At 42.2% G+C, this 10,979-nt stretch overlaps 1 protein-coding gene across 3 annotated transcripts in view; it reads left to right on the top strand.

Moving 5' to 3' along the window:
- The window catches only part of HTT (huntingtin), a 118,699-nt gene that overhangs the window by 4,539 nt on the left and 103,181 nt on the right, over positions 1-10,979 (top strand). For all 3 annotated transcript variants that reach the window (XM_008577971.1, XM_008577972.1, XM_008577973.1), the window contains exons 3-6: positions 188-267; positions 2,177-2,315; positions 8,268-8,409; positions 9,095-9,273. In XM_008577971.1, coding sequence (XP_008576193.1) covers positions 188-267; positions 2,177-2,315; positions 8,268-8,409; positions 9,095-9,273 — 540 coding nt within the window. The remainder of the gene's footprint in view (positions 1-187; positions 268-2,176; positions 2,316-8,267; positions 8,410-9,094; positions 9,274-10,979) is intronic.

The following is a 10,979-nucleotide window of genomic DNA, read 5'->3' as shown; positions in this document are numbered from 1 at the left end:
AAAAAAAAAAAAAAAAAAAAAAAAAAATCTAAAGTAGTTACCAGATGTTTTACACATTAAAATGGCCTTCTCTCTAAAAATAGAAATTAATAATGAAAGAAAAAATGTTTTTGTGTATACGCACCCTTCTTGGAGACTAATGCATATGACTCTTAAATGTAACATGTCATTCATTAAACCCACTCAGAATGGTGCCCCTCGAAGTTTGCGTGCTGCCCTGTGGAGGTTTGCTGAGCTGGCTCACCTGGTTCGCCCTCAGAAATGCAGGTGAGTTGTACACTCTGGATGATGATAATGATGATGACGATGATTTTTGGTGGGGGGCCAGCTCCTACTGATCCTTTGCATTTCAGATCAAACGCCACTTCTTCAAATGTCTTCTCTGTCTGCTCCATCTACTCTGCCCCTCCAAATTGTAATCGACATTGCTCTGTTTATATTTCCTTGGCAGCCCTGATTTCTATTAGAAATATTCTTATGCATTTTATCATTGTGCTGGTTCATTTTCTGTCCCACCCTCCCCAAGAGACTTAAGGGGTGTGCACCCCAGGACAACAGGGGTCTTACCATCTTGTTCTCCACGGCAGCTCAACACTGGTAACAGGGTCTGCCCATAGTACTTGCTTAGAAGATGCTCATCAAATGGTTGAAGGTTGAGGGATCAACCTCATTATTGCCAACTATAGGAGTTATAGAAAAATATGCATTTGTCTATTACGTGGGTTAGAAATATGAATGTTTAACTATGAATAAAGTTTTCATTCATTGAAACAGTTTCTGTCTTTTTTTTTTTTTTTTTTTTTTAAAGATGACCGGTAAGGGGATCTCAACCCTTGACCTGGTGTTGTCAGCACCACGCTCACCCAGTGAGCTGACCGGCCATCCCTATATGTGATCCGAACCCGGGGCCTTGGTGTTATCAGCACCGCACTCTCCCGAGTGAGCCACGAGCCGGCCCGAAACAGTTTCTGTCTTAATGGATTGAGAAACAGAAGCAGCGCCACTCTCCATCAACTCCTTCCTTCTCTCCTTAACTCGCTCCATCCCTAATGGTAGAGTAGCCTTAACCCTCACTATTAATGTGAAACGAGGATTTAATCCATTAAGGTTGAGTTTCAATAAGAATCCTATGTGGTTGCAGAGGTACCCTCACTAAGGAAATTTCTTTTTATATAACCTTTTTGTTTTATTATCCCTATTTTGAAAAATTTGTTATATTTCTGAAGCACCACATCCCAAGTTCTTTTCATAGCAGGCAAAGTGACCTAAAAAATATATAATTGGGTTATGTCATTCACTTACTTAAACTCTTATTCCCACCGCAGTGCTGTTCAGATAAAATCCAGACTCTTCACTAAGGCCCTGGGCCCCATTGGTCCTGTTACCTAAGATACTATCTGCTGACTCATTGGTCTGATTTTAGTTCTTCAAACAAGTCAGGTTTCTCTTCCTCTTGATGGCTGATTTATTTTTTCCCTCAGGTCTCAGCAAAAAAGTCATCTCCTTAGAGAAACCCACTTAGCCTCCCTGTCTAATATATTCCCAGGTGCTGCTATGTCTTTCACATCATGAAAGTCGTCAGTGTGTGATCTGTGGCTCTGCCCATGCCTTGTCTCTGCCACTAGAGGGTGGAGGCCACCTCAGTGCAGAACCCCGGCCTGCTCTGTCAGTGATTGTTCAGTGTGGATTGGCCTGTCCTGTGACTCACTTCTCTTGTGCCTTACACATTCTGCTTTTTGTCTCGAGAGGGTCAGGTGTCTAAGGTCTCAATTAGTTTGTACACTTTAAAAAATTTTTTTTGAAATACTCTTTTTTCAAGAAAGCTTTATTTTCATTTCTTAATTCTGTTTTTAATATAGCGTTTTCTTATATTATCTATTACATTTAAAAATGGAAAAAATGGAGTATTTTAATAACAATTATAATTTACTGCAAATGATTTTTAAACTCAGCTTTTTAGAGTTCTTTGTGATCCCAGGAGATGTGAGGGATGTGTCTCCCAACACTGGAACTTCATCTGCATTTAGTTCTCCTGTTCTTTTAGCTGAGTTTTGTCAGTCTCCATTTAGGACTATTTTGCATATAAAGCAGGCTTGTCCCTAACAGGGAATGAATTGCATATATTTCTCATTAAAGGAGACTGGAAGAATGACTAATGTTCCTTTCCCATATGCAGACCTTACCTGGTGAACCTTCTGCCGTGCCTGACTCGAACCAGCAAGAGACCCGAGGAGTCAGTCCAGGAGACTTTGGCTGCAGCTGTGCCCAAGATTATGGCGTCTTTTGGCAATTTTGCAAATGACAGTGAAATTAAGGTACAATTGTTGCCTCAAGTTACAAATATGTGAGTGGTGCTGAGTGTGGGTCTTGTCAGGGTCAGGGCTGGGACAGGCAGCCATCCGAGGGTACTTCTTGAGATTCATGTGCCTCACAGTTTAGACTGCCACATTTGTGTTATTTTGAGGCACACTATGAGAGTTTTTTCACTCCTGCTTTTTTATTGTAGTGTAGAGTTTAATAGGGAGATGGTTCATAGATGCAAATTCAAAAGCATTTTCCCAGAGCAGATCAGTTTTTGGTGTACTACACTGACTTCCTAACTGAGTTGAGGAGGGACAACTGCTCTAGACTGCAGTTCAGTGAAAGCTTACTGATGAGACCTTGTGGGTATGGATGCCCTGCAGCCACCAGGGCCCACATGGCTTCCTGTTTGTTTTGTGTCCCAACAAGCCACCTTCAAACCCACTTCAGTATTTTGTTTATAATGACCAGAAATTGTGACTTGGAAACACGGTTTGCAGATTACAGAATTCTTCGCTTCTCCTTTTTTTGTAGGTCAGTCCTGGGTTTGAGCCTGGGTACCCCTCCTGGGAAGTATTGTCATGTAATGGTTAGAGCACACCTTTTGGTATCAGATGGACTTGGGTTAGAATTCTGCCTCTTTACTAGCTCTTTTTCTTTAGGCAAAATGCCCAAATAGCTTTGAGCTTGTTTCCTTCGTACTCTGAAAAACAGGACATTAATGATACCCATGTAGGACTATTCTGAGTATGGAATGAATGAACACATGTTAAGAGTGTAGCATAGTACCTAGCCCAGTGGAAGTGCTCGGACGTTAGCTGCTACGCTGTTACTAGCTGTATGATCCTGGATAAATTATTTGACCTCTCTCACTTTTTTTCTTTGAGCTTCAAAGTTTTCTTATTAGTACTAAGGAGATGTTAAAACCAGTTTCATGGAGTTTTAGAGTGAAGGGAGATCATGGGCCTAAAGAATTTAGTATGATAGCTAAATCATTGTGCTCAGTAATTGGTCACCAAATTCCGTCCTTCCTGAACCTTTGGCATTTTAAGAAATCCATTTATTCCTCTACCTCTCTGCCCATTTATGTTTATTCAAATTTGTTATCAGTGAAATCCAATAATACCAAAAGAATTATAGACAGAGACAGTAGACCTCCTCCTGCTTCATCTCTTAATTCTTGTGTCTCAGAGACAAACCCAGCTCTTAGTGTTTCTTCTGGTATTTACCTCCACATTTCTAAATAACATGCTTACATTGCCACTTTTGGATTTTTTCAGTTTTAGACATTTTTTACTATAGAAGAGATGGATTTAACTCTAACTCTTCTCCCACCTTTTCACTATAGGTATATCAGTATTCAGTGTGTTCATTATTATCTCAAGTAAATAGTCACGGCTGGTTATGTATGATTATATTTCTTTGGTTATATTTCTTTGTACAACTTTTTGTTTTCCTGGAGTTAATAATTGTCTCTTTTCTGCTTGCCTGTTATTCTTTGGCCATTTATGTCTTCTCATATCTTCTGACAGCTTTGTAAAATATGTCTCAGTACAATTTTCCCCTTGACAGGTAGTTAATTGGATCCATTTTCCCAGTGGAGTCACTGTCTTAGCAGTCTCCAGCTCTCTGCTGCAGTCTGTCAGCTACTCTTCACTCTTCAGCTCTGTTGCACAGTCGTGTCCCAGGGCTTCTCTTTGCTGTCATCCTGGAAATTCCCTCTGCCCCTTTCCTGTTGGATGTCCAGTTGCTGGATGCCATGTCTTCATCTTTCTAGATTTACTCCTTGTTTTGATGGAGCACATCCTCTAGTAGCTTTCTGAAAAAGGATAAATGGGAGGCAAACAGATCTTGCATTCCTAAAAATGCCTCTATTCTCCCTTACACTTACTGGCTACAGAGTTCTGGGATGGAAATCACTTTCCTCATTGTCTTGTATTTCCAGCATGGCTATGGGGAAGTCAAATGACCTGATTCCTTAGCATTTGAATGTGTCTATTCTCTAGAAGCTTTTCATTTTGGGGCAGATGGTGTGCTGGGTACTTGGTAGGCCTTTTAATGTGAGGAAATTTTTTTACATTTCTTTAATAAGTTCTTTCCCTTTGTTTTCTGTGTTCTCTTTCTGAAATTTGTTAGTTAGATGTTGGTCCTCCTGGATTGATTCACATTTTTATTATCTTTTTTTTCTTTCTTCTGGACTTTCTAGATGTCCATCTCAAACCCTTCCATTCAGTATTTTTTCCTGCTGTTATGTTTTTAATTTCTGAGAGCCCTTATGTTCAGAATGTTTGTGTCGGATGGTATCCTCTTCTTGCTTCATGAGTGCACCATCTTATCCTTCTGGGGATATTGATTACAGTATTCTTGACATCTTCTTTTGACCTCTACATTGTCTGTTTCTTCTGACTTCCTCTGTTCTATTTATTTTGGTCTTTTTTATCTCAAAGGCCATCTATATAGATTTGAGTGGGATACTAAAAGAGTTATTGGAAACAAGTATGGGCAGGGCTTGTCCTCTGCTGGGCTTACTGAGGTGATGCATGGTGAGCCTGGTTTTTCCATTGCTGGGTCTTTGAATGTCAGTATCTGTAAGTCTTTTCCTCTTGAGCCAGTCGGTATCCTTAGAGGAGGAGTCCTTATTCTCCTGCTTGGAGGCGTAAGCTTGGCTGCGTTTGTCCTGGAACCCTAGAATGGAAGGGGGCTGATGATAGCACTGGTTAGAATACAGACTTTTACTTAATTTTTCTGCTTTGTGTTTGTGTCTCACATCTGTCCTCAGCTATGCAAACATCTCTTGAGCTTATACCTCCCCATGTTTGCAGAGATGGGGTAGGGAGGCCCTTCCTGGGCTGCCTCAGGTCAGACAGGAGACTGGGGTTGAGTGGTTGGGACTTTGCACAAGGAGCAGTAAGACAGCAGCTGTCTTATCCCATAGCTGCTGCATTTCAGATGAGTCTTGTGCTTCCACAGCCCGAGCTCTTCTTGGAGCTCTGGCTTAACTAGGCTCACTTTTCACTGGTAGCCTCATACCTTCCTCCCCAGCCCCTAGGAAGGCTCATGCTTGAACTCCACCTGTGGGCCAACGAGTCAGTCAGTCACCCTTGTTACTTGTCAGCTTCCAGAGTTTTGTTGACACCTATGTGAATAATGCTGCTGTGACCCTTCTCGTACGTGTTTCTGGGAGCCCATGTACAATTTTCTGTTGTGGGTACCTTGTAAGCTGGTGTCTCCATCCTGTTTTTTTCTGTCCTTGTAAGTTTATGTTTTTACGACTTCTTTACATGATTTTTGGGAGGTTTCTGGGTAGCAGAGGTTCACACGTTCAGTCCAGCAAGTGGGATCAGAGACTTCTAACCTAACCTCCGGTGTATTCTCATTCTCAAGATTACCTGTCAAACACTGGACTCCCTAGACTTTGTGGGTTTTTTTCCTGATATACAGTGTGCAAACAGGATGGTGCATAAATCATATAAGTGTACCCCCTGCTGAATAATCACAAAGTGAATTTACTCTTGTAACTGCAGTCCAGGTTGAGAAATAGATTATTACCAGAAGCCCCCTCGTGCTCTTTCCCTACTGTCCGCTTCTTCCTTCTCTCCAAAGGTGATCACTGTCCTGCTTTCTAATGCCATAGAGAATCTGTTTTGAAATTCTGTGTACGTAGAATTGTATATGTATTCTTTTTGTCTGGTTTCTTTTGCTTAACATTAAGTTTGTGAGAGTCTTCCGTGCTATGGTGTGTATTACTAATTTATGTAGTTTTCATAGCTGCATAACATTTCACTGTATGAATATATCACAGTTTATCCCTGTATTGTATCTGGACATTTGGGTTGTTTCTAGTTTTGGGCTAACGTGATTAATGCTGCTGTGAACCTTCATGTGTGTGTCTTTTGGAGCACAGGTATAATTTCCTTTTGTGGGTACCTAGAAATGGAGTTGCTGGCTTATGTGGTATGTGTATCTCAACTTCAGTAGGTACTGCCAAGTAGCTTCCTCCATGGTTGTACCCGTGTCCCCTTCCCTCAGTGATGCAGGGAACTCAGCTGCTCTGTGTCCTCACCAGCACCTGCAATTGTCGGGCCTTTTAATTTCAGCCATTCTGCTGAGTGCGTTCTGGCCCCATGTTATGATTTTAATTTCCATTTCCATTCCCAAAGTACTCTTGCCTCTAATGTTTAATGATTTATGCATCTTTTCCCTTTTGAAGTGCACTTAAAAATATGCCATGCATGTATTTTGAAGAGTGGATCTCTCCACTCTAAAATATAGTGCGCTTCCTCCCTGTCATGAGAAGATTTCAAGCCTAGTCTAGGTAGCTCCCATCAGCTGCCTTCTGGAAGATGTTCTTGGGACTGTGGAAATTTAGACTTTAGAAGGCCCCTTGGAGCTCTCACATGAAATTTAATTGTTTATTATTCCAAATTTTTTAAATTCACAGTGGGCTGACTCTTTATAATGCCTAGTTCTCATTGTGCTAAATCTGGACTAATATAAAATTATTCTTAATTTGCTTTTTCAGTAATGTGTATGTGTGTCTTTTCAGTAAAAGGAGTTCTTTAAGATGCTAATATCTTTTCTTGCAGCTAAAGAAGTTTATTCTCCAGGTGGTGTCTCAGGGAAGAACTGGAACCAATGCCCCTGGGGGAGTCTGGGGCTGGGGCCTGGGCCTATGCCGCATGGGTTCCTGAGGTCTAATCTGTAAATTCTGGTTTATGCTAATTACACTGTTAAAGGAGAAACTTATTTTTATTAATTTTTTGTTTGTTTGTTTGGCAGCTGGCTGGCACAGGGGTCAAACCCTGGACCTTGATGTTATCAGTGCCATGTTCTAACCAACTGAGCTAACTGGCCAGCCTGAGGGGGAAACTAATTTTTAAATCAGTTATACTGGTTTAGTAGTTTCTTGCTCATTTTCCTGGGCATAGCCATAACAGAGCTCCTGACTCACAGTCAGTAATGCTTAGTGCAGGCTGAACAATTGGGGTCAAGTCATGGCTCAGAACATAGTTTAGAATAATGGGAAGTGGATGTCCTTGAGTAACATAATTGCCAAACTAATGCAGCTAGAAGTTCACCCCTTTTCATTCTTTGGGTATTTTTGCTAAGACACAAATGGCCATTGTAAGAATTATAGCGCCTTCTCCTTTGGGTTATCCTGGAGGTCCAGTGAGAAAGTTTCATTCTCTAATTTCTTAGGAGAACAGTTGTAGGTAGTATGCTATTCTACGCAGCTGAGTTGCAGGTGTTTCCAGTCCTGAGAATGTCTCTAGGTGACATGAACAGCACTTTTTGTTTTTTTTCCTTTTTGTCTTTTTTACTGACCGGTACGGGATCGCAACCCTCGGTGTCGCGCCTGTACTGGGGACCGGCAACGGGATCGCAAACCCTCGGTGTCGCGCCCGCGCCGCGCTCAGCCAGTGAGCGGGAACCGGTCACCACATGGGATCCAAACCTTCAGCGGGAGCGCTGCCGCACTCCCAAGCGGCGCACTCTCCAGTGCGCCACCGGGCTGGCCCTGAACAGCACTTTTATAAGCCATCTTTTAGGCTGGGACATTACTATAGTTGGCTAGTACTCATTTCTCCTTAACTTCGTTATTTGTCTCTTTATTTTTTTGCTATCTTTATTTGACATAGTGTCATGTTACTGACCCTATCCCCCAATATTGTGGGTATACCTTATCCAGAAGCTGAGGCCTCTACCCTCACAGAGAGGACATAGATGCTGAGCAAGTCCCTAAATGCGGGTTATAAAAGAAGTAAATAGACTATGTATTTGTAAACTACTCTTAAATATCCCAAATTTGGGGTGCTTCCATTCAGCTAGAGGAAAAAAAATCTCAAATTGTTTATAATTTATGTTCTGCAAGAATTTGGAGCTTCTGATTCAAGTTGTTTAATGAAATACAGGATAAGCTTCATAGGAGCTTCATTTTTTATCTACTTGGCATTTTGCTTCCATAGGTTCTGCTAAAGGCTTTCATAGCAAATCTGAAGTCAAGCTCCCCTACCATTCGGCGGACAGCAGCAGGAGCAGCAGTGAGCATCTGCCAGCACTCCAGAAGGACGCAGTATTTTTATAGCTGGCTACTAAATGTGCTCTTAGGTAAGGTGGAGGTGTATGAGGTAGCATCTCCAGCATTTACTCAAGATGGACCTTTGAAACTCTTTAAATTCAGAGGATCCTTTGGCTTCCAGACCAGGCCAGTTGGCACTGGCTGACTGGAGAATGTGAACTGTGTTGGGGTTGCCACGAGCCCATGTGGGGTCTTTGTGACCGTGCAGATATGACTATACCCAAGTATATCTTGCTGGGCAGTGGGTGAGGGCCAGCCTGCAGCCCCACCCGCCCTCCTGGGCCGGCCCTCCTTCTGTGCTGGCTCTGACTACAGTGAGTCCTCGAGGCTTGAGACTGCACCTCAGGTCCCTGTAGGTTCTCTGTAGGTCAGCTGACAGTTTCTCCTATTGTATGGTTAATTAGTGTTGTTGTGGAAATCAACACTAGCAAGTGCTGAAGTGATCATGTGAACATCTGATAAGAAATAGCTGTCTGGCTTTCAGATGCAGTAAAACTCATTGTAATGGGCCTTGCCAAGTTAAGGACATTATTGTTCTGTAAAGCCCCGCCTGGATTTGGCCACATGGCATCTTCTTTCACTGTAACGTTTATGCCATCTTTATCCCTCACTGCCAGCCTTAGAACAGGCTCTCCTGTGGATCTCTTACAAACTAAGTGGTGAATCTCCAAGCAGAGAGTCGGATGTAAGTCAATCTTGTTGCTGCCTTTATAGGTCTGCTTGTCCCTGTCGAGGATGAACACTCCACCCTCCTGATTCTTGGTGTGCTGCTCACTTTGAGATATTTGGTGCCCTTGCTGCAGCAGCAGGTCAAGGACATGAGCCTGAAAGGCAGCTTTGGGTTGACACAGAAAGAAATGGAAGTCTCTCCCTCTGCAGAGCAGCTTGTCCAGGTAGGAGCCACATGGCTTTCTCTAGTCCCTCTGCATAAATGACTGATGTTCAGAGAACCAATTCACTTGCAAGAGAAGCAAAATATTTTCTGTGCCTGACTTGTTTCACTTAATATAATTCTCTCTAGGTCCATCCATGTCATTGGAAATGGCAGTATATCATTCTTTTTTATAGCTGAGTAGTATTCCATTGTGTAGATATACCACATTTTCCATATCCACTCATCTGATGATGGACATTTGGGCTGGTTCCAACTCTTAGCTATTGTAAAGAGTGCTGGGGAACAGGTATACTTTCGACTTGGTGATTTCCATTCCTCTGGGTATATTCCCAGCCGTGGGATAGCTGGGTCATATGGTAGATCTATCTGCAATTGTTTGAGGAACCTCCATACCATTTTCCATAGAGGCTACACCATTCTGGCGAGACTATTAAGCAAGCATGGGCAAAATACAGATACTTTTAGATATGCAAGAACTCAGTTTACTTTTCATGTATGCTTTTTGAAAAAAATTATTTGAAGATGATTCTGGAAAAATGAGAAATAAATTTTGAAAAGGAGGAAGCCCTGGAATCTAAGAAATGAAGTAACCTAGGAACGTGATAAGGGCAATTCTGAGATGATGGTTGTGAAGCATTCAATGCAGATTCAGAGCTTCAAGAATTCTCTATAACAGACAGTATGATTAAAAAGCTGGGGAAAAGGGCACGCGTGTTGTATGTATATTGTAAGCAAGGTGGGGAAGGCAATTAGTAACTTTAGGAAAACCGCCAGATTTATAAAAGAAATTTCACTCAACTATGAAGCAAAGTAAAATGTAGAATACTTTTAAGCAAGTTAATGTATTATAATAAAAGAATCCATTTGACCATTACCCTTGGGACGTTCTCTTTTAAGCAACAGATAGTAATAATGAAATATTTCTTTCTTTTTTGGTCTAGTCATATTAATAGGCTTTGCAATGAATAATATTTATGTACACATGATGAGATGCATACTGTTTGTTTTTAATCAAGTTTTTAGACTCAACTTCTAGGTAGAGCACCTAAGATTTAAACAGTGTTACAAAGCAGCATGTAAATGTTGTAACACTCCACAGTATAAAAGCAGTACTGTTGCTGATAGCATTTAGGAGGTGAAGGAAGGGTAGAGGCTGGTTTCCTTATTAAATAGGGAGAAGTCAGGAGATCCTTTGCTCAAAGTGGATGGCTTAAGAAACCAAGGTGTAAACTGATTACCTGGAGCAGAGGTCCACAACTGTTTTTGGTAAAAGGCCAGAAAGTAAATATTTTAAGCTTTGCGGGCCATGGCATCTCTGTTGCAGCAACTCGTCTCTACCATCACAGCCTGAAAGTGGCCATAGACGGTTCATAAATGTGGCTGTGTTCCTGTCAAACTTTATGTACAAAAGCAGGCGCAGGCCAGACTTGGCCTATAGACCGTGATTTGCCAACTTGAGATTTAGGGTTAAGGAGTTAGCATCAGAAGAACTAAAAACAGGGCCGGCCCGGTGGCGCACTGGAGAGTGCGCCGTTGGGAGTGCGGCGGCGCTCCCACCGAGGGTTCAGATCCCATGTGGAGACCGGTTCCCGCTCACTGGCTGAGCGCGGTGTGGGCGCAACACCGAGGGTTGCGATCCCGTTGCTGGTCCCCGGTACGGGCGCGACACCGAGGGTTGCGATCCCGTTACCGGTCAGTAAAAAA

The sequence above is a fragment of the Galeopterus variegatus genome, unplaced genomic scaffold, assembly GCF_000696425.1.
Source record: "Galeopterus variegatus unplaced genomic scaffold, G_variegatus-3.0.2 Scaffold1613, whole genome shotgun sequence".
Taxonomy (NCBI): Eukaryota; Metazoa; Chordata; class Mammalia; order Dermoptera; family Cynocephalidae; genus Galeopterus; species Galeopterus variegatus.
This window is presented reverse-complemented; position numbering and strand designations above follow the sequence as displayed.